At 39.9% G+C, this 22,275-nt stretch overlaps 2 protein-coding genes across 4 annotated transcripts in view; both read left to right on the top strand.

Annotated features, from left to right (window-relative positions):
• Positions 1-22,007, top strand: part of LOC110914216 (chitin elicitor receptor kinase 1-like) — a 54,766-nt gene extending 32,759 nt beyond the window's left edge. The window contains exons 8-13 of the mRNA XM_022159026.2: positions 20,260-20,353; positions 20,449-20,600; positions 20,712-20,794; positions 21,243-21,381; positions 21,483-21,581; positions 21,663-22,007. Coding sequence (XP_022014718.2) covers positions 20,260-20,353; positions 20,449-20,600; positions 20,712-20,794; positions 21,243-21,381; positions 21,483-21,581; positions 21,663-21,770 — 675 coding nt within the window. The 3' untranslated portion in view covers positions 21,771-22,007. The remainder of the gene's footprint in view (positions 1-20,259; positions 20,354-20,448; positions 20,601-20,711; positions 20,795-21,242; positions 21,382-21,482; positions 21,582-21,662) is intronic.
• Positions 2,746-18,995, top strand: LOC118479319. Of its 3 annotated transcripts, XR_004880774.1 has the most exons (5): positions 2,746-3,435; positions 3,983-4,089; positions 5,163-5,196; positions 5,288-5,502; positions 18,766-18,995. XR_004880774.1 is itself a non-coding variant. In XM_035983829.1 (4 exons), the coding sequence occupies exons 1-4, from the start codon at positions 2,960-2,962 to the stop codon at positions 5,316-5,318; spliced, it is 648 nt and encodes a 215-aa protein (XP_035839722.1). In that variant the 5' UTR covers positions 2,746-2,959; the 3' UTR covers positions 5,319-5,630. The 3 variants fall into 3 exon arrangements, 2 of the variants coding, with proteins under 2 accessions (XP_035839722.1, XP_035839723.1); XM_035983829.1 differs by lacking the exon at positions 18,766-18,995 and having other exon boundaries at positions 5,288-5,630; XM_035983830.1 differs by lacking the exons at positions 3,983-4,089; positions 5,163-5,196; positions 18,766-18,995 and having other exon boundaries at positions 2,747-3,435; positions 5,359-5,630.
• Positions 22,008-22,275: the final 268 nt, after the last annotated feature.

The following is a 22,275-nucleotide window of genomic DNA, read 5'->3' as shown; positions in this document are numbered from 1 at the left end:
TTTCTTCCACTCCATTTTTCTTGTGGAGTAGTGTGTGGCATACTTTTGGTTGTGGCTCTGTTAATAAGATACGTTGCACAGGCTACGGCTACGGCTTCGGCCCAATATGAGTGTGACATATTCTTCATTCTTATCATGCTCCTACTTAACTCCATAAGTGTTCTGTTTTTTTCTTTCGGCGACTCCGTTTTGTTGTGGGGTGTAACTTGTAGTGAGTTGATGATGGATTCCATTTTCTTTTAGATAATTCTTGAACTCGTGGCCACAATATTCTCCTCCTCTGTCAGTTCGGATGGTTTTGATCTTATGACCGGCTTGATTTTCAGCAAATACTTTGAAGATTTTGAAGAAATTCAATGCTTCCGATTTCAACTTTAGAAAATAAACCCATGTTTTTCTTGAGAAGTCATCAATGAAGGTAATGAAATATTTGCATCCACCTATTGATAAGGTTCTCATCGGTCCACATATATCCGAGTGAATTAGTTGCAGTGGCTTCTCGGCATGCCAAGTTGTTTGTTTTGGAAATGATTTTCTTGCATGTTTGCCAAACAGACAACCTTCACATATAATATCAGTTGTCTTGGAGATCTTCGGCAGCCCCTTCACTAATTCATTAACTCCCATATTATATAACATATCAAAGTTAAGATGCCCATACCTTCTATGCCATAAAATGCTAGTGTCTGCTGTCATTACGTTACACACCCGAGGAATCACATCATGACTAAGGTTGAGTGGAAACATTTTATTCCCTGTCATCTTAACTAAGCCGATGCATGTCCCAGTAGAGTCTTTAATCATACACTCTTGATTTGCAAAGTTAACTTCATAACCTTTCTTAACTAGTTGTCCCACACTTAATAAATTGTGCTTTAAACCTTCGACGTAAAATACATTTGGAACTTTCTTTTCAACTCCCTTTACTTTGATTGAAACATCGCCACATCCCAGTACTTCTAACTTCTTATTATCTCCGGTCCTCACTTCGCTTCGTTCTGATTCATCTAATGTGATGAACAACGTCTTGTTACCGGTCATATGATTACTACACCCGCTGTCTAAATACTAGCAATCGCTCTTTGACACTTCTTCTACATTGAATATCATGAACATTGTATCTTCACTCTTTTCTTCGCCTTCCTCTTCATGTAACAGTGCACTTCCATTTTTATCGTTCTCTTCCTTTTGTTGACAGAAACGTGTCGTATGTCCTAATTTCTGGCAGTTGTAACATCTAATATGTGCGTATGATCTTCCTTTTCCTCTACCACGTCCTCTACCGGCATGGTCATACCTGTTCAGCCTTGATCTGTCTGCATTATTATTACTTTGCATCTGAAACGCTTGTTCCATTGGATTGTCATCATATTGTTTTAGTCTCAATTCATGAGACTGTAAGATGCCAAGTAATTCTTCGGTGGTGATCATAGTCAGATCTTTTGATTCTTCTATCGCTATAACTACTGCCTCATACTTTCGGGTTAAACTCCTAAGAATCTTCTCTATTACTCTTTGTTCTGTTATATTTTCTTCATTCATACGGAACTGATTTACTAAAATCATAATTCTATTCATATAATCTTCTACCGTTTCGTTTTCTCTCATTCTTAGGGCATCAAACTCGCATCTTAGGGTTTGAAGTTTTACCGTTTTCACTCTGTGTTCTCCTTTATACGCTTTATGTAAGACATCCCATGCTTCCTTCGAAGTCTTGCACATTGCAATTCTTTCGAATATTGTTTCGCTGACCGCCTGGAAAATTATGTGAAGGGCCTTCCTGTCCTTTTTTATTTTTTCTTTATGAACATTTCGATCACTTTCTGATGCTTGAATTGGAAGATCGTTGTAGCCTTCTTCAACAATCATCCATAGATCTTGTGATTCCAGTAACACCTTCATTTGAATATGCCAATGATAGTAGTTTTGTCCCTGTAATTTTGGAATTTGGGTTTGAAGGCCTCCATTCACCGTGGTCATGTTTGAAATTGATTTCTTCTTCTAATTGTGATCTTTAACCTTCGTCGAATGAAATCTGTGATTTAATAATCAGATCTTTGAGGCTCTGATACCACTTTATTGAATCTGTGTTTGTGATGTAAACTAGGGTTTTGGGATGTTTTCTGTTCGTTGTTATACGAATTGGTAAAAAATAAATGTAGTGATACATCATATATATATACTTCCGGTTATTCTCATAACCGTCCCTAAACTATTGTCTAACATAATAATACTAATGATATTTATAACATAATATCTAGCTTATATAAATATTATCTAATACTGCCCCCCCACCCTTTGGCATTTTTGAACCAGAAAATCGAAAAGCCGAATAACCCGACCCGGGCTAACCCGGACTTTAAAATGGGTTGTTTATCGGGTCAATTTTTCCAGAGAAAAACCCGAATAACCCGACCCGAAACCCGAAGATGAACACCTCTATAAGAATAAATCAAACAGCGAAGGAACAACAAAGAGATGAAAGAAGATAGTAATACAAATATTGTAAGTAAGAACGAACGATCAAGGAGCACATAACCATCAACGTAGAGAAAAAACAACTGGCCGGAGAAACACCGGAGAATGATTTAAAGTTAGAAATGACATATAAACAACGCAGGATCTAGGAGGGACAAAGAAAAAGAAACAAACAAAAGTAGATGGGTCTAAGTGTAAAAAGCAAAGGAAGGACCCATAAATTTCATCGACATTTTTGCCTTTAAGATAGATAATAATTTGCTGTTGCATGCTTACATTTGGTCCATCCCGGTTTACTGTAACCAGCCGGTTCGTTGACGCACATAAAACCGTTGACCGTTTCCGGTTTTCAAAACCTTGATCAAAACTTGCATATGTGCAATTATTTCTCCAATCTTCGATCAATTTGCCTCAAATAATTTCAACTCAACCAAAAACACTCGATCAAAGCTCTTTAATTTCCCACCAGCCTTAAGCAATCATGTTGGAGCTCAACTTAATTATCCGATTTGTAGCGATTCTGTTTCTGTTCTTGAGCTCTAGTTGTTTCACTTCCTTAGTTCAATCTGTCTGTGTCTGTAACAGAAGCAGTGATTTGGTTGGTTTGTACTATGCTGACCAACGAAACAATCTTGCTTCAAATTTCCTACACATAAACACCAACACCAGTACCAGCGATGTTCTCAACTATAACCCAAACTGGATCCCTAGTCAAATAATGTATAAGAAAATGCACAAGAGGGGCGCTAATCTGACATCTGCAGTGTGGATTCAGAGCTATACCTCTTCTTATATCAATCGTGTGGTTTGTTCGTGTGTGAATAGTTCGATTTCAACGGATTATTGTTTGCTCTTGTACAGTGTTTGGCAGAAGAATACTTTGGATTCGGTTTCATTGGCGCCGGTTCCTAGTCCAGACGTAGATCTGTTCATAGTTCCGGCTTTAAAGGCTTTAAGGTTCGTTCACATATGTAAAGTTTTATATTGCATGTAAGGCTATGGGTGTGAATCCTCTATACCCAAGTACCCTGAAATAGGATTTGGGGGGGGAGAGGGTTTGGGTGTTTTCTCTTAGGGCCAATACCACATGGGTGCAGCAAAAGGTTTCTTCATGTCTTCCCCTTTCCATACCCCATGGCCTAATACATCAAGAACTCGTTACACGAGTGAATTATACGCACCATTTAGTAAATAGCGGATAAAAGCTCGTTTAAACCTTCTAATCCAAAATATTTAGGCTATACCCTAATCTAAAACATAAGTTCTTTTTTCCTTTTGAGTATGTATTCATTATGAACAAAAAGTAAAAGTTTTTTATTCGAGATGAACTTAATGATGCGTTCAAACTTGTTACTTATATGATGTGAAGTCTGAGAACCATTTAATCTTAACCATTGATCTTGCAAATCGATGGACCAGATTGTCTCCTACGTTTTGTACGCTAAGATTGTCTTATACAATAACTTTCCCATTAACTTTTAATTAGTTACGGAATTGATACCAGATGGCAGTATACAGATTATACAGTTGCTTTTGTTGAAAACTCAACCTTAAAAGGTTTTGCTTCTTTGAGAAAATCATTCGATTATGATGATCAGCGTATTCCTATAGGTAAAATTGTTGAAACTAGGGCTGTCCAAAAAGCTCGCAGCTCGGAGCTCGCTCGGTTTTAGCTCGGAAAAATCTCGCTCGATATGGCTCGGTTTGAAAGTGAGCCGAGCCAGCTCGTCTCGGCACGTAACGAGCCGAGTTGGCTCGGTTTGGCTCGCTTGGTAGCTCAGCTCGGCTTAGTTCGGATTATTTTCTAAATAATATATTTATTTTTATATACATTATAATATAGTTAGTCCTTGTGGTTTGCATAAAGTAACATATTTAGGTATTAATAGTTTAAAATCACATTCTAGGGTATTAACTTTTCATTTTGTAACGTTTGGAGGTATTAACGTTATTTGTAGGTTTAAAATCACTCTTTATTAGTACCTAAGTATGTTATTTTGTGCAAACCACAGGGACTAACTATGTTAATACCCTAGAAGTTAATACCTTCAAACGTTGCAAAGTGAAAAGTTAATACCCTAGAAGGTGATTTTAAACTATTAGTACCCAAGTATGTTATTTTGTGCAAACCACAGGGACTAACTATGTAATTAACTCTTATAATATATTACAGAAAAACTTGTTATTATTTATATATATTTAGGCTTGTAATTTGATATCCATGGCATATTTGACTCTTAATTACCTTGATAATGAACTAATATTGTATTTCATTGAAATTGTAAAACTTATTTTTCGTTGTTAAACATGATTTTAACTTGTAATGTATTAGGATAAACTTATTTTGAATATGTTTTTTGAAGTATTGAATAATATTTTAGGCTACTGAATTTTGAGAGTTATATATTATATTTTTCTTTGTAAAATCGAGCCAAACCAAGCCGAGCCGAGCCAGCTCGGTTTAAAACCAAGCCGAGCCCGAGCTTAGATTTTCAGCTCGGTTTCAAATCCGAGCCGAGCCGAGCTAGCTCGGTTTATAATCGAGCCGAGCCCGAGCTTACCCTGGCTCGGCTCATGAACAGCCCTAGTTGAAACCGAGTGATTCGTTTCCTTCTTTTGGTCCGAAAAATAAAAGAGAATTAAAAAAAGTTATAAAAATTGTGGCCTGTTTTGTTTATTGGCAGATGTAAATAGAAATCATCCACCCTTAAGAAAATGGTATGTATCTTCTTGAGTTCTTTCACTTGAATGCCATGCCACTCAATAACAGTTATTATGTATGATATCTGATTCTTGTTATCTTTCGCAGCTCAGGTGACCGGCAGTTACCTTTAGATTAGTACAATATGATATATTCTTAAATCGAAACGTGTTTCACAGAACCCAGATTATCACGTGGGGCCATAGTTGGAATAACTTTAGGAGTAGTAGCTGTCTTGATGAGCCATGCAAGATGCTTATATAATAGAGTTTATAGAAAGACAAAAGCTGAAAAAAGGTCGGCATTGCTAAGGCCTATTCAAGGTATTTCACAATTTTTGTTGTTGGACTAATATTGTCTAAGTCAGATAGTCAGTGGGTTATCTTGAAAGTTTGGTTTTTTAATTGTTTATACATTGGGTATTAACTAAACCATTGCCACATTACCGCGATATTGCTGCAAGGTAGGAATTTGTGGTCAAGTAATATGGTTTACAAGTAAAACATTAATTCACTTTTTGGTTTCAAGAGGCAACAAGTTTCTTTTCTTATTTTACAACGGATCACCACAAGGTTGTTGATTTATTGTTGGGCTTCTTATTTTTAAGGCTTTTTGATATCCATTATTAGTTTGCTTTTTAGCAGTTGAAACGTGTCAAGTCAGGTTGACGAGCGTGTATTTTCTGTTAGGGGTATCGGATCAGAGTAGGCTCGAGCGGAAGCGGAACAAACACACACACACTAGTAGAAAATAAAGAACACGAGAATTTACGTGGTTCGGTCAAGGTGACCTACGTCCACGGGTTGCAACTAGGGTTTTACTTTTATTAGATGCTCACAACTGTTTTCAGAATGATACAGACTACAGTTACATAATAGGTATTTATAGAACAAGATTAGGGTTTCCTACTTGGTCAACAAGTTAACTAAGTGGGCCTAATAACTAGGGCCGGCTAACCCTAATTAGGGCCGGCTACCCTAAAGCCTACGAACCCAACAATCTCCCACTCGGAGGCTTTGCATAGTCCAAAAAGTACATCCAAGAAACCCATCACCAGTAACTTCAGTAATCTTTACGTTCAAGTCTTCCCAGCCTCCAGTTCCAAGAATAAGCTAAGACTTCAGTCACATCCAAGCCACCTAGTTGCAACCACACCTCTCATCAAGTAACTGAGAGACCAGTTGAAGCTCCCACAAGCTCCAACCCAACAGTCTTATCAGACCCATTCTCTATCTCAACCGGCTTGCACGATCCACCAGCTCCAGAGATACACCGAGAATTAATACCACTCTCCACATTTTGCAAACTATTTCCAAGAGAGATTTTTTCTTCAGTCGGAATCTTCGTCTTCAAAACCCAACGGTTCTTTGTGATTGTACCCGGAACACGACCCGTGCTCCCACTATCACAAAATCCCCTGACTGGCTTAAACTTAGACCCCCTGTCACACCCCCAAAATTACCACCTAGGGAGTGTCCCTGTTAGGCGTGTGACGACTAGCAATGAGCCACCAATTACATTGAATCACAAGTTTGAAATAAAACTTCGTTATTTAAAGATACTAAAATCCCAACATACGTTATTCAAAACCATACGTTTAGCGGAAGCGTTAATGTAGCGTAATATAAGCGTTATCCAAACAAACATAGTAAATAAAAGTCTGATAATATATCCCTCGAGCAACCATGACCACTCGCGCCCTCCAGCCAGCAAGTTCCTGCTTTCAAAGTACCTAAGGACCTGCGAGCATGTAACACACGTATCAGACAAAGCTGGCGAGTTCACAGTTTTAGAAAACGTTTGTTACCCGGTGTATGTAAAACAATTTAATACCCAATGCAAGTAATATTGTTAATATCTCATTTCCAAACACGGACGGCTCACGGACTGCCCTTCCCACGTACTCCTATCTAGTACTGGGCCAGACTGGGTCATTAGTTCACCTCCGTCCTCTACAGGCACGGGGTGAGGGTGCCAAACCTAAGTAGCGCTACTAACTAATACCCGATGAGGGACTTACAAAAGATGATAGGTGAGAATATTAACCAATATACCCGTTTTTACCCAAAGACTTATCCCCCCCATGGGATACCCACTGACTGTCCCCAACCACTGGGACGCATGCTCGAATGTAGTGAACTCACCTTAGATTTGCTCGGTATGTTTTATTACTTTGTTATCCGTCCAAGTTGGTCAACCAAATCCTACCGTGGTTACAGAAGACAGTTAGCTTGTATGCACGTAAATCACGTAGTTCACATTCACAACACAAGTGTCGTACAAATAGCACACATAACGTTATACAAATCGTGACAAGAAATCATGTGTCACACTGATCATAGCACCCTATATAACAATCATTTTTTGTACTATCTTACATTACACAATCTAGTAGGTTGTGTGTATTAAACATCACTACATAACACGTAATAGTCATTTGAATCATTTATCAGTTTCTATATCATGTGCATGTATCACAACATCAATTTACAGTTTAGTATTTCACATAACCCATTCGTGCATTCAACAGATTGTAACCCACCAAAAATAATTATCTAATACATGGTAAGATATGTAGGCCACATGCATTAACATATCACCAACATTCAACACAAACTCTTGCCTAACAGTCTATATCGACACTTCCTGCCGATATGCGGCCCAATTGGTTCCAGACCCAACCAAGATATCTATGCGGCCCACTTAAGTTTTGTGATCCCTGCAAACTAAGTAAAGTGAGCGACCCATTGAAGCCCCAGCCCACATCCCAGGTGCAGCTGCTCCTGAGACCTGACGCGGCCCAAAGAGGCTATGCGTGCTTGATCAACCCGTACAGTCCAGTTAACGTGTATGGCCCAAGTGATAGTGCGTGTAAAGTCCTTTACCCGGATTCCATAATTATCAAGTTCCTTCTTTATCATTTGTTCATGTTTCAATTGAACCGATCACATGATTTATTTTCAAGAATCGGGTTGTTAGTTCATGCTACTATAATTTACATATAAACTAACTTACATGTCCAAGGCTCAATCCAATTAACATCGAGTATGTATATCATCACATAGGTTAGTAATTTAAATCACATAAGAACCATTCATCACACTGTGAACAAATAATCCCATATTAGCATGCATACTTCATCATTCTAATTCACATCAGCTTCCATATCCTACAGCTTTTCAAAGTATATATCGTCGGTTATTAGGGATCCTAGTTTGCCGATTATATTCGTTCGTATCATGCGCCTTTACAGTCATACAATCATTCCAGTGACTATCATAGCAGCTTTATAAACACTAACTTGCATCCCTACTTATCCTTCTCAAACATCACAGCCGATTCTCAATTAAATTATCGTATACAGTACCAAGCTTTGACCATTATAATTCCAATCATCATGCACACTAAAAATATCACAACAATTCACTAACCATCATGCAGTTTAATTTAATTAACATAAGAAAGGATGGCCAATCAAAATTAAGTTCATTATGATATGCATCCACTAACCGAACAATGATGTTGCTAAACACTAGCTACTATAAATTCATTAAAATACAAGTCCACTAACCAAATCAAATGGGAGGATGACAAGAACTTTGAAAGGTGTGAGTAGACTGTACCAAGCTTACTTCGAATGGGGTTGCTGCCATTGGATGCGAGAAGGAGGAGGGTGGGGTTTCTCCTGCCGTCGCACTCCAAGGGAGGGGTAGGGTTTGTTGTTTAAAAATTAGAGATTAGAAGTTACGTCAATTACATATATCATGTTTAACTGTTAAAACAAGTGGGCTAATAATCAATTAGGCTGAATTAATATGAGGTCACACCTCCATTTGGGCCAAATCGAACCAAAACACTAATAAAAATAGCTGGGCTCGGGTAGATTGATCCGAAGTGTGAGTTGTTTAGAACATAAATAAGTAGCCCACTACATGCGGCCCAAAATTAACGGAGTCGACTTACAATACTTAACCGAGTCATTCTACGATACAATAACAGAGTTATCACAGAACGAAACATTAGGGCGAGATAACGAGAAGTAAATATCGTAAGATAGAACGTTGCTGACCTTAAAAGCTCGGGTTGTCACATCATCCCCAACTTGAAAGAAATTTCGTCCCGAAATTTGATTAGCAACCCAAGACAGCATGGTGTTAGATCAGGGTGACTGTGGATTTTTCCCAAGTGTCACATCATCCCCAACTTGAAAGGGAATTTCGTCCCGAAATTCGCCAATGATATCAGAAGCTGATACAACCGTTTGAACAACTGAGGGTACTAGAGCTTACTCCGATCATCGCGTTCCCACGTGAACTCCGGTCCACTTAACCACAAAGCAAACACTTAACCTGTGACCCCCCCCCCCCCTTTTCTAGGCTCGAACCTGTGACCTCTGACACACAAAGCAAACACTTAACCACTCGGTCGGGCATGCCACATCCTGAGTTCCAACGAACTCTCCCAATTGAAATTCGACTATGCTAACGAATCTTGATGTCCTAGTCCATGCTTTCAATAAATTCCTCAACAACTGTAACTTGTCACTAACCTCAGACCCTAATAAGAGTATCACAAGCATTTCGTCGAATAAACGCTGCCTTAGATTCGAGACATAAATGATATCGTGCACGTTACCCATTTCATCGGGTAACTCAGATTCGTTCCAGAAATCCATATTGTCAGCTAAGCTGGCCACGTTTTCCATAGCGTTCTTCACCCTTCCAGGGTGAGACTTTTGATTATGATACGTTCGCCCACAACGAACTCCCAATGTTTCCTAAGCTTAACATTTTCCCAAGGGTTTCAAGTACAAATCCTGGGTCTGCGATTAGGTTGTCACCCTCCTTGGTCCAACAATAAGATTGGCATTATCGTCCATGTGATGCTTCAGCCGGAGCTGCCTGAATACTAGAATGGGAGCTGTTGCAGTAAAGCCAATCATAGGTAGGTTTCCTTTCCAAATTTTCCAAGTCATTCACGTACATGCTCGCAGCATGTCTTCCGAGGTACGCTGACTCCAATCATTGTCCTATGATGCGGAGTAATGCTCATGTCTATACGTGAGCCAAGAGTGTTGTATACTGCATGTCATAAGTCAGGTATGGATCAAACTCAAAGGTAACAGGAGTTGGCACCTCGTGCCTAACAACTGCCTCCCCCAGAGGGATATTCACAAGCTGTGAAGATTCGTCAGTTTCCTTGATTGCAGGAAAGTGTGCTGGTTACGTGAGGCAATCGACGATTACCTAGGTGATAACGATAATGTTTCGGTTTCGAGTTTTAGGTAGACTAGCGACAAAATCCATGGCAATCTGTTCTCATTTTCATATGGGTGTTTCTAGTTGCTGATACTCCACCTTGACTTTTCTTATAGGTCAATCATCACTCACATACATTGCCAGGTGGGTCTTCGTGCCTGATCACCAGTACAAGATTTAGAGATCCTAATATCTCTCATCAAAATCCAAACGACTAGAATATCGAGGTTGGCGTGTTTTGCTCGACACGAGTTCCCTGCAGTTGCCATATAATATGATCCACATTCGTTCCATGAGGTGGCGCATATCGTCAGACCTGCCAAAGGTTGCTTCTCAATGCCCCGCGTGGGTTCTACTTGAAAATCCTCTTTCTTCAGTTCTCCAGTCTGAACAGAGCGAGTTTGATCAGGTAGGTTAGAGTCGATAATGAAATGTAGAGCTCGTGCACATTCAAATTTCGCAGACGTAATTATCCAAAAATTCCATCCAGCGATGCCATTAACTGATTTAGCTCTTTCGAAACTAGGGTACACGGGAGGCCCTTGTGATCGGTCTAAGTAGTGCGTACGGTATCGTCCAAGTAATGCCTCCAACTTACATCCCAAGACCGTGGTTTTCACCACAGATTGCGTGTCGTGCAATTCTCCTTGTAAGTCTATTACGTAAGCTATCACCTCCTTGTTTTGCATCGGCGTGTAACTGGGACTCTGTTTCGAACCATCATGTTATACCACTAAATCATCCGCACCCTCGGGTAGAGACGATGCTCAGTGTATTGCAGAGTTGGGATTCGAAAGCTGAAAAGACGTCCTCCTGTTTTGTCTCCCCCACGAATACAGCACCCTGTTGTGCTAAAGTGATTTAAGCTGTGCGATCTTTCAAAATCCTGTGATGAATATGCGACAGCATCTAATGAGACCAAGAAATTGTTGTATCCTTGAAGGGATCTTTGGTATCGATCAGTTTATAACCAAGACGAGTCTTAGCGAGATCCTCGTGCATCCCCTCTTCATTGATTACATGGCCAAAAAGGTATCCCTCGCATCCAGGAGTTACATTTATCAAGACTTCGTGCGGTGTGGCTCCTCCTTCAGGAGCTCCCAAATAAGATACAAAGCTGCCCATGATGTTCCTTTCTCCTGGAGATGATTCAAGCGTCCTCGATAAACACGGTTGATCCATGCGATCCATAAAGCTGCTGGTGTGTTGTTTATCCCGAATGGTCATGGAGTAATTCTTCCTGTGTCTCCTGGAAATGGCCGCTTTGTGTTCGGTATGCCGTTCTAGGAATATCCTCCCCTTGGACTTCCATCTGATGTTAGTTCATTCGTTAATCAATCTTCGAATAGGAGCTTGACCCTTGCAACTGGTCAACAGGTTGTCGATACAATGGTCGAGGCAAGCAATTCTTGACTGTCAACTTGCTGAGTTTTGGATAATCAGTACACATACGAAGAGGCTTATCTTCACGGATATAACTGGGGCTCCACAAAGAGAAAAGCTAGATCCGACAAAACTCCCGTTTGACATTTCCTGTAGTTGAACGCAACCCTTGCTACCCTCCTGGTGCAAGACGGTAAGAGTACAAGAAATCAGGTCTGCCTTTGACGTGTGATAAAACTAAGATTCCGCCTAACAGTTGTGGAAGTAAACCTAAAAGTTCCTTGTGTAGCACACCAAGAGGAATCACGAACAATTGGTGGTGGATCCTAGATCCTCTATTCTTTAGCCTTAACATCAGTAATGAGCGCTAACATAGCGGGGTAATCCTTCCATGGACATTTCGGGCCTTTATTGCTGAAATAATGCTAACCAGGGCACCACTATGCTGACCCTGGACCGATAACGATTCTCCGCTAGGGAGAGGGATACGCACGATTTTCTCTTTACAGAGAATTCCCACCCGATGCTTAGATAACCAGTCCATGCCAATAACCACACCAAAACTTCCAAGAGTAATCGGTGGTAGGTCAGTGTCGAACACTTGACCCATAAGGTCGAGTTTGCACCCCAACGAACATATGCGATTCCATTTGAGTTGCCACCAGTCGATTCTACATCCGGTTTGGTTTCAAGAAGTATCAGGGTTGAGCAGAATAGGGACGAAGTGAACAGCTACCCATACAAGCTACCATGTTGCTGCTAAGCCTGGCGTCGCCTACGCCAATCCTAAATGTTCTTCCACGAGCATCATTTCCAGTGTTGTTGTGACGGTTGCGAAAATTTACAGTACCGTCGTCATCCCCTTGGTTGTTGTTCTGAATCATCAATGACTAAACCATGCCGTAGGCACCTTCACTTCCATACTGTTGATGTTGCCGTGACGGTTGCTTCTAATTTCATTGCTTGAAATGGTGTGCTACGATCTTTCACCAACAGAGTCCATCCTTTTGCATTTCGTGCCTCGTCCTAAGGCGCTACTCATTGTGATGACAGTTACACATTCCACCCTATAGTCGATTGTTTTTGTTTATGCCCCAATTGATGCGTAAGAGTTGACTCTCATAAGTCGCTTAGGATTCGATCGAAGTCAAATTGTTGATGTCCGTTGCTGGTAATCAAGGACATCCAAATACTGAAGTTGGTAAAGTGCTACGCTCATCCCCTTGTCCATCGATCTCGCAGGCTAACTGAGTAATACACAGTATGCTGCTGGAGTGTTGCAGAAGTGACCGCACTTCGGGATCTAAGACGTCAGTACACAGAGTTCCATCCAACGAAAAGGAGTGAGAAGGTATCGACCAAACATTCGATGTTGCAACATCCAACTCAGGGATGTTCGTACAAGCACCTAACATTTTACACAGTTCGCTAGGCGTTCAAATGGGTGTTCAGGCGATAACGGATTAGCAACGAGATTCGTAAGGATTCAGAGAGGTGTGGAAGGATCACGTTCAAGTAAGAGACAATCACTGTTATGACTCTTATAGACTGTTGTGTTTCACATTGATCAAATAACGGAACGGAACCCCTTTTTCACTTGTTAAGCCTCACTGGGACTCGCATGCACCCCACATTATTATTATGTGTGCACCCACAATAATATTGTGATTTGCATGCTCATCTCAGCTTCCCCTAACTCATGTCAAATGGTTCCTCAAACTCGAGTAACAAACAAAGAGCATCACAAAACGTAATCCTTGAATGTTTAGGGAAATACCACCCTATCAGTCACATAACACGTGCAAGTAAAGCATGAATTCATACTGTTGTGCTAAACGTGCAATCACATGCAATATCATATGTAAGTATTCACTAGTTATGCAATACAATGAGTATACGAGAGACGAACCTTGCAGTCTGGAGCTGAGTGTCATGGTCGTATTCAGAACTTGTTCGGTTATAGTCTGGTTCTACAAAAACGTTTTAAAACCAAGTTCACTATAACCAGTGGCTCTGATACCAAACTGTCACACCCCCAAAATTACCACCTAGGGAGTGTCCCTGTTAGGCGTGTGACGACTAGCAATGAGCCACCAATTACATTGAATCACAAGTTTGAAATAAAACTTCGTTATTTAAAGATACTAAAATCCCAACATACGTTATTCAAAACCATACGTTTAGCGGAAGCGTTAATGTAGCGTAATATAAGCGTTATCCAAACAAACATAGTAAATAAAAGTCTGATAATATATCCCTCGAGCAACCATGACCACTCGCGCCCTCCAGCCAGCAAGTTCCTGCTTTCAAAGTACCTAAGGACCTGCGAGCATGTAACACACGTATCAGACAAAGCTGGCGAGTTCACAGTTTTAGAAAACGTTTGTTACCCGGTGTATGTAAAACAGTTTAATACCCAATGCAAGTAATATTGTTAATATCTCATTTCCAAACACGGACGGCTCACGGACTGCCCTTCCCACGTACTCCTATCTAGTACTGGGCCAGACTGGGTCATTAGTTCACCTCCGTCCTCTACAGGCACGGGGTGAGGGTGCCAAACCTAAGTAGCGCTACTAACTAATACCCGATGAGGGACTTACAAAAGATGATAGGTGAGAATATTAACCAATATACCCGTTTTTACCCAAAGACTTATCCCCCCCATGGGATACCCACTGACTGTCCCCAACCACTGGGACGCATGCTCGAATGTAGTGAACTCACCTTAGATTTGCTCGGTATGTTTTATTACTTTGTTATCCGTCCAAGTTGGTCAACCAAATCCTACCGTGGTTACAGAAGACAGTTAGCTTGTATGCACGTAAATCACGTAGTTCACATTCACAACACAAGTGTCGTACAAATAGCACACATAACGTTATACAAATCGTGACAAGAAATCATGTGTCACACTGATCATAGCACCCTATATAACAATCATTTTTTGTACTATCTTACATTACACAATCTAGTAGGTTGTGTGTATTAAACATCACTACATAACACGTAATAGTCATTTGAATCATTTATCAGTTTCTATATCATGTGCATGTATCACAACATCAATTTACAGTTTAGTATTTCACATAACCCATTCGTGCATTCAACAGATTGTAACCCACCAAAAATAATTATCTAATACATGGTAAGATATGTAGGCCACATGCATTAACATATCACCAACATTCAACACAAACTCTTGCCTAACAGTCTATATCGACACTTCCTGCCGATATGCGGCCCAATTGGTTCCAGACCCAACCAAGATATCTATGCGGCCCACTTAAGTTTTGTGATCCCTGCAAACTAAGTAAAGTGAGCGACCCATTGAAGCCCCAGCCCACATCCCAGGTGCAGCTGCTCCTGAGACCTGACGCGGCCCAAAGAGGCTATGCGTGCTTGATCAACCCGTACAGTCCAGTTAACGTGTATGGCCCAAGTGATAGTGCGTGTAAAGTCCTTTACCCGGATTCCATAATTATCAAGTTCCTTCTTTATCATTTGTTCATGTTTCAATTGAACCGATCACATGATTTATTTTCAAGAATCGGGTTGTTAGTTCATGCTACTATAATTTACATATAAACTAACTTACATGTCCAAGGCTCAATCCAATTAACATCGAGTATGTATATCATCACATAGGTTAGTAATTTAAATCACATAAGAACCATTCATCACACTGTGAACAAATAATCCCATATTAGCATGCATACTTCATCATTCTAATTCACATCAGCTTCCATATCCTACAGCTTTTCAAAGTATATATCGTCGGTTATTAGGGATCCTAGTTTGCCGATTATATTCGTTCGTATCATGCGCCTTTACAGTCATACAATCATTCCAGTGACTATCATAGCAGCTTTATAAACACTAACTTGCATCCCTACTTATCCTTCTCAAACATCACAGCCGATTCTCAATTAAATTATCGTATACAGTACCAAGCTTTGACCATTATAATTCCAATCATCATGCACACTAAAAATATCACAACAATTCACTAACCATCATGCAGTTTAATTTAATTAACATAAGAAAGGATGGCCAATCAAAATTAAGTTCATTATGATATGCATCCACTAACCGAACAATGATGTTGCTAAACACTAGCTACTATAAATTCATTAAAATACAAGTCCACTAACCAAATCAAATGGGAGGATGACAAGAACTTTGAAAGGTGTGAGTAGACTGTACCAAGCTTACTTCGAATGGGGTTGCTGCCATTGGATGCGAGAAGGAGGAGGGTGGGGTTTCTCCTGCCGTCGCACTCCAAGGGAGGGGTAGGGTTTGTTGTTTAAAAATTAGAGATTAGAAGTTACGTCAATTACATATATCATGTTTAACTGTTAAAACAAGTGGGCTAATAATCAATTAGGCTGAATTAATATGAGGTCACACCTCCATTTGGGCCAAATCGAACCAAAACACTAATAAAAATAGCTGGGCTCGGGTAGATTGATCCGAAGTGTGAGTTGTTTAGAACATAAATAAGTAGCCCACTACATGCGGCCCAAAATTAACGGAGTCGACTTACAATACTTAACCGAGTCATTCTACGATACAATAACAGAGTTATCACAGAACGAAACATTAGGGCGAGATAACGAGAAGTAAATATCGTAAGATAGAACGTTGCTGACCTTAAAAGCTCGGGTTGTCACATCATCCCCAACTTGAAAGGAATTTCGTCCCGAAATTTGATTAGCAACCCAAGACAGCATGGTGTTAGATCAGGGTGACTGTGGATTTTTCCCAAGTGTCACACCCCCGACCACATTCAACTGACATCCCCAAAGCACCAGGATTCAAGTTCGCAAATTGAACCCTCTTCCGCTTACAAGATTCAGTGAACCAGACTTTATGTTGTACAGGGACGGCTACTCCCTCAACAGGTATCTCAACTAGATACAACGATCCTCGTCTCCTCCCACAGGCAACAACAAGATTTCCATCAATCACCTTCCACTTCCCACCACCAAACTTAACATCTAGTCCCTGTTTATCCAGTTGACTAACAGAAATAAGTTTCTTCGTTAAACCTGGAATTACCCTGACGTTCTTTAAGTTCCATGTAGTGCCCAGTGGAGTCTTCAGATTGACATCTCCCATACCCGTAACATTAAGAACATGACCGTTAGCTAATCGTACCTTTCCAAAGTCTCCTTTTTTCATATTCACCATCGTCTCCCCGCTGTGCATGGCGTGAAACGAAGAACCAGAATCCATAGCCCAAGAATCTATAGACTCTTCACAGCAAACCAGTACGTCACCGTCAGATTCATCTGACACAACACTGTTTACATGCTGCTTACCATCCTCTTTCTTAGGATCAGGACACTCGTTTTTAACATGCCCCTTTTCACCACAGTTCCAGCACTTCACATTCTTCCCAGCTTTAGACAAGCTTTTCCCACGACTCCCACTGTTTCTGTTTTTACCTTTTCCCCTGCTAACACTGAGCATACCAGAAATAGATCCTCCACTAGTGTTCCTCCGGCGAACGTCTTCACCCAAAACACTATCCCGGACCCGATCAAACTTCAAATTTCCAGTTCCAGCAGTTTCAGTGACCGTTGTCACAAATCCTGACCAACTATCAGGTAAGGAAGATAACAAAACCACAGCCTGAGTGTCATCATCCAACTTCATGCCCACAGTTGCTAACCTGGACAAAATTGAATTGACCTCGTTAATGTGATCAGCAACTGAACTGCCTTCGTTCATTCTCATATTAAACAGTTCCCTCATCAAGAACACCCTATTACCTGCAGACGGCTTCTCATACATATTTGACAGAGCTTCTAACATATCACGAGTAGTTGTTTCTTTCATGATATTAAATGCAACGCTCCTCGTCAAAGCCAATGTAATTTTACCTCTTGCCTTTTTGTCCTTTGAGTTCCAAATTGCTTCGGCAGCTTTATCCATTCCAGCAGGTTTTTCTTCCAGTACCACATCCAAATCGCATTCACCAAGCAACGCCTCTATTTGCATTCTCCACCAAGCAAAATCAGTACCGTTGAACTTCTCGATTTGGAACTTCCCGTCTTCAGCCATAGCAAACGAGAAAAAACCACAAGGAACCAAGCAACCGAAACCCGAGCAACTTTCAATAAACCAGAAACCCGGAGTACCCGAACCAGCGACTTCTCTTGCAAACCCGAGCGTAAAATCAGCGAATAACCAGGGTTCAAGAACCGAAACCCTAATCGCCAAACACCCCAAAACCACCAGATCTGCAACAGCAAACCCTACGGCGCAAACCCTAGACCTTACGAGCCGTAACCATAGAATAGGTACGGGCCGTAAACAAGTCAGCGGCGACGGCAGCAACAGCAGATCGAGATCTCTCGTCCAGCTCTCTCCTTCTCCTGCGATAACCGTGTGAACCGTGTATTTTACTGAACCTTTGGCTCTGATACCACTTGTTAGGGGTATCGGATCAGAGTAGGCTCGAGCGGAAGCGGAAAAAACACACACACTAGCAGAAAATAAAGAACACGAGAATTTACGTGGTTCGGTCAAGGTGACCTACGTCCACGGGTTGCAACTAGGGTTTTACTTTTATTAGATGCTCACAACTGTTTTCAGAATGATACAGACTACAGTTACATAATAGGTATTTATAGAACAAGATTAGGGTTTCCTACTTGGTCAACAAGTTAACTAAGTGGGCCTAATAACTAGGGCCGGCTAACCCTAATTAGGGCCGGCTACCCTAAAGCCTACGAACCCAACATTTTCTTTGTTCATTTTGATTAATTTTGTATATATCAACAACAACCTCAACAATCAGCATCTTTGTATAAAACAGTTTAGGAACGTGCAATGTGCCTTCACCTCGTAGCCTTGTATGCTTTTTTGCATCTTTATTGGTTATCATTGTTTCGCCTTCTCTTTCAAACTTAGCCTGCAAGGGTTCTTCGATTTCAGGTTCAGAGTCTAGGGGTGCACTTGCTGCAGGGCTTGTAGGTATAACAATTGACAAAGCGGTGGAGTTTTCATATGAAGAGCTTTCAAAAGCTACAAATGACTTCAGTCTTGGTAACAAGATTGGTCAAGGTGGTTTTGGTGTTGTTTATTATGCAGAGCTCAGAGGGGAGGTTTGGAACTAGGACTTTTATTTTACTCTGTTGCTTCATGCATGTGATAGGATCTAGAGGTAGAAGTACATTTAATAGTTCACGTTATGCCACTTAGGCTATAGCTTATTGGTCAAGAGGAATTATCTCTTGTGGGGAGGTGCAAGTATTGAAGGGGAAAAATTAACCGTTAAAAAAAATTAGTTCACGTTTGTTTTATCTGTAACTGTCCATATTAGATTATTATTAACATAAATAGTTTCTGTAATCATATTGAACACAGTAATTAAACAATTATAGAAAAGTTAAATATTTAACACACTGATCCAATCTGTTTCAACACGTAAAATGGTTACTCGTCTTGACCTAACCATTATGCCACCTCTACTATAGGAAAAAATGATCTATAGCACACTCCAGAGAACTGATCTCAATTTTAGTGTACATCATAGCACACCCATATGATATGAATTTGTATATAGGGGGCATGTTCATTTCAGAACCAATAATTATCGTATTTTTGTGTGTGTACTTTTTTATGTATATCTGGCATTTTGTTTTATTTTTCTAACATGTAAGCACTCGTGTAGAAAGTTGCTATCAAGAAGCGTCAAAAGAATTTCTAGCTGAACTAAAGGTTTTAACTCATGTTCATCACCTAAACCTGGTAAGAGGTGTTAACTTTTAACTTGAGTTGATGTATGGTGTCTAGAGGTGGCAAAAGGGCGGTCGGGTGGTTCAGATGGGTTAAATGCAGTTTTTTGTCCCCCTTTTCTTGTATTTTACAAATAATTAATATTATTCACTACGATTATATAAAACTAGATTATTGAAATACTAATACAATTTTTCAACTTATCCGTTTAAAATGGATTTGGTCAGTTTTGATCCGTTCCTTTAACGTTGTTTTCAACCTGTGTATTCATTTGACTCATTTGTTATAGATAAAATATAGCCCTATCAACTCATTTATGAGTGAATTAGTTCACAGGAAAACGGAGTGGGAGCGCAAATATAAAAGAGAATACTTAACGGAAAAATTGACGTATTGCAAATGAAAAAACTAACAAACATCAAGCATAAATTATTGATTAACGTGTTTTCACAATCAAATTTGAAAGTCAAAGTCGGAGCTCCTGATGATGAAATCCGGCCTGTTGACACTTTTTCGTTCGTTATCTATGGCCTTGTAACTCCAAACATAAGTAAAGTTATGTTTTTTTTTTTTTTTTTAAGTTTAGCGGTTCCAAATATGAGTGTGCTAACTCCCCTCATCACATTGCCACCGCTTAATTGTCTTCAAAATGACATATGAAGTCCTACCCTTTGACCATATGTGATGCAGGTGCGTTTAATAGGATATTGTGTGGAGGGTTCCCTTTTCTTGGTCTATGAGTACATTGAAAATGGAAACTTGAGTCAACACTTACATGGATCAGGTCAGATCAGATATATTTGAAAACAAAAACTCATTTCTGATACCGCATGAATTTAAACAAAGACGATTTATGTTCTTTCTAATGTTCATTTCCAGGAAGGGACCCGCTACCGTGGTCTACCCGAGTCCAAATTGCTCTTGATTCAGCAAGGGGTCTTGAGTATATCCATGAATATACTGCCTCTGTGTTTATACATTGTGATATCAAATCTGCAAATATACTGATTGACAGGAACTTTAATGGGAAGGTTTGCATACATTTATGCTATCATAATGAGTTGTTTTTGTTAGTTTATATGGCCCTTTACTCTTATATCAATGGTGGTTTTCATTTATTAGTGCCATGAATTTTCAATTAGGTTGCAGATTTCGGTTTAACAAGGCTGACTGAAGTTGGAAGTAGATCGCGTCTTGTGGGTACATTCGGATATATGTCACCAGAGTAAATATTCTTCTTTTAGTACATCTAGTCGGCTAGCATGTCTTTTTTTTTTTTTTACCAAAACAGCCATGATGCCAATAATTGTAAGTGGGATCACATCATCCTACATTATAGTCATGGTTGGCGTTTAATAATGTGGCGAATTTGACCCATTTGCTTATGAATGGGTCAATTTGAGTAATGTTCTACCTCAAACTTGTTAATTATAATATTTAACTAACAAAATAATGTGTGATACCTCAACACATTATTTGTTCATAAAAAAAAGTTTAAAAGAATGGAAAAAAAGGTAGTTTGGGGGGTCAAACTAGCCGGTTTCGACCTACACTAGAATTTACCCGTTCCTACATGTTGCCTGTTTTTGAAATCATGTTTAGAGGTCTATATCATTCTTTGGGCCTCGTGGGGAGGTTAGGGTCAACGTTCAAGCTCTTATTATTGGATGCAGGTATGCGCAATATGGTGATGTTTCTCCAAAGGTAGATGTGTATGCATTTGGTGTTGTACTTTATGAACTTATTTCAGCTAAAGAAGCCATAATTAGAGCAAATGGTTCTGATGGTGAACCGAAGGGACTTATTGCGTTGGTGAGTTAAGTTATGTTATTAGCTGATTATGGTTTTCGAAAGATGCCGATGGTTGGTTTACTAGCTTATGACTAACGAGTTCAATGTTTTATAATTTTCAGTTTGATGAAGTTCTTAGTCAGGCACATCCAAAAGATGGCCTTGTCAAAATGATTGACCCTAGGCTGAAGGATAACTACCCTCTGTATTCAGTGCATAAGGTAAATTGTGAAGAAAAAACAAAGATAACGATTTTGTTTTCGATTTACTCAAAACAGTAATATTTGTGAACTCGGTTGCAGATGGCTCAACTCGCAAAAGCTTGCACACATGAGGATCCCCAACGAAGGCCACGCATGAGATCTATCGTGGTTGCATTGATGAATCTTTCATCATCCATGGAAGATTAGGATGTTGGATCTTCTTACGATTCCGTTGAGTCTCATATAAGTTTGTTGCTCGTTCTTGTATGTATCTTTTATTTTGATACTCTTAGGGGGGACGGAGCGCCCCATGATAACTCATCCACCACGCATGGAACCATCACGCACACCGCCGCCACCCATTTTGAAAACGCGTGGAACCCAAAACGCGTCAAATGTTTCACGCGTTGTGATTTGAAAATTGGAACGTTGTTTTGACCGTTGTTGTTTGAATGTAGCCATTTGGAATTAAAAAAAAAACGTAAACAATCTATATATCTATATATATATATATATATATATATATATATATATATATATATATATATATATATATCACACTTTCTTCAAAATTTATACAATCTACCATTTCACCACACCAAAACACAAATATATATCACACATTCTACATATTTCACAAATGGAATTTCCTACGGATTAGTTTTCGATGGACAGCGATAGCGATAGACAAACGTCTTCCGACAATGAGACG

The sequence above is a fragment of the Helianthus annuus genome, chromosome 15, assembly GCF_002127325.2.
Source record: "Helianthus annuus cultivar XRQ/B chromosome 15, HanXRQr2.0-SUNRISE, whole genome shotgun sequence".
NCBI lineage: Eukaryota > Viridiplantae > Streptophyta > Magnoliopsida > Asterales > Asteraceae > Helianthus > Helianthus annuus.
This window is presented reverse-complemented; position numbering and strand designations above follow the sequence as displayed.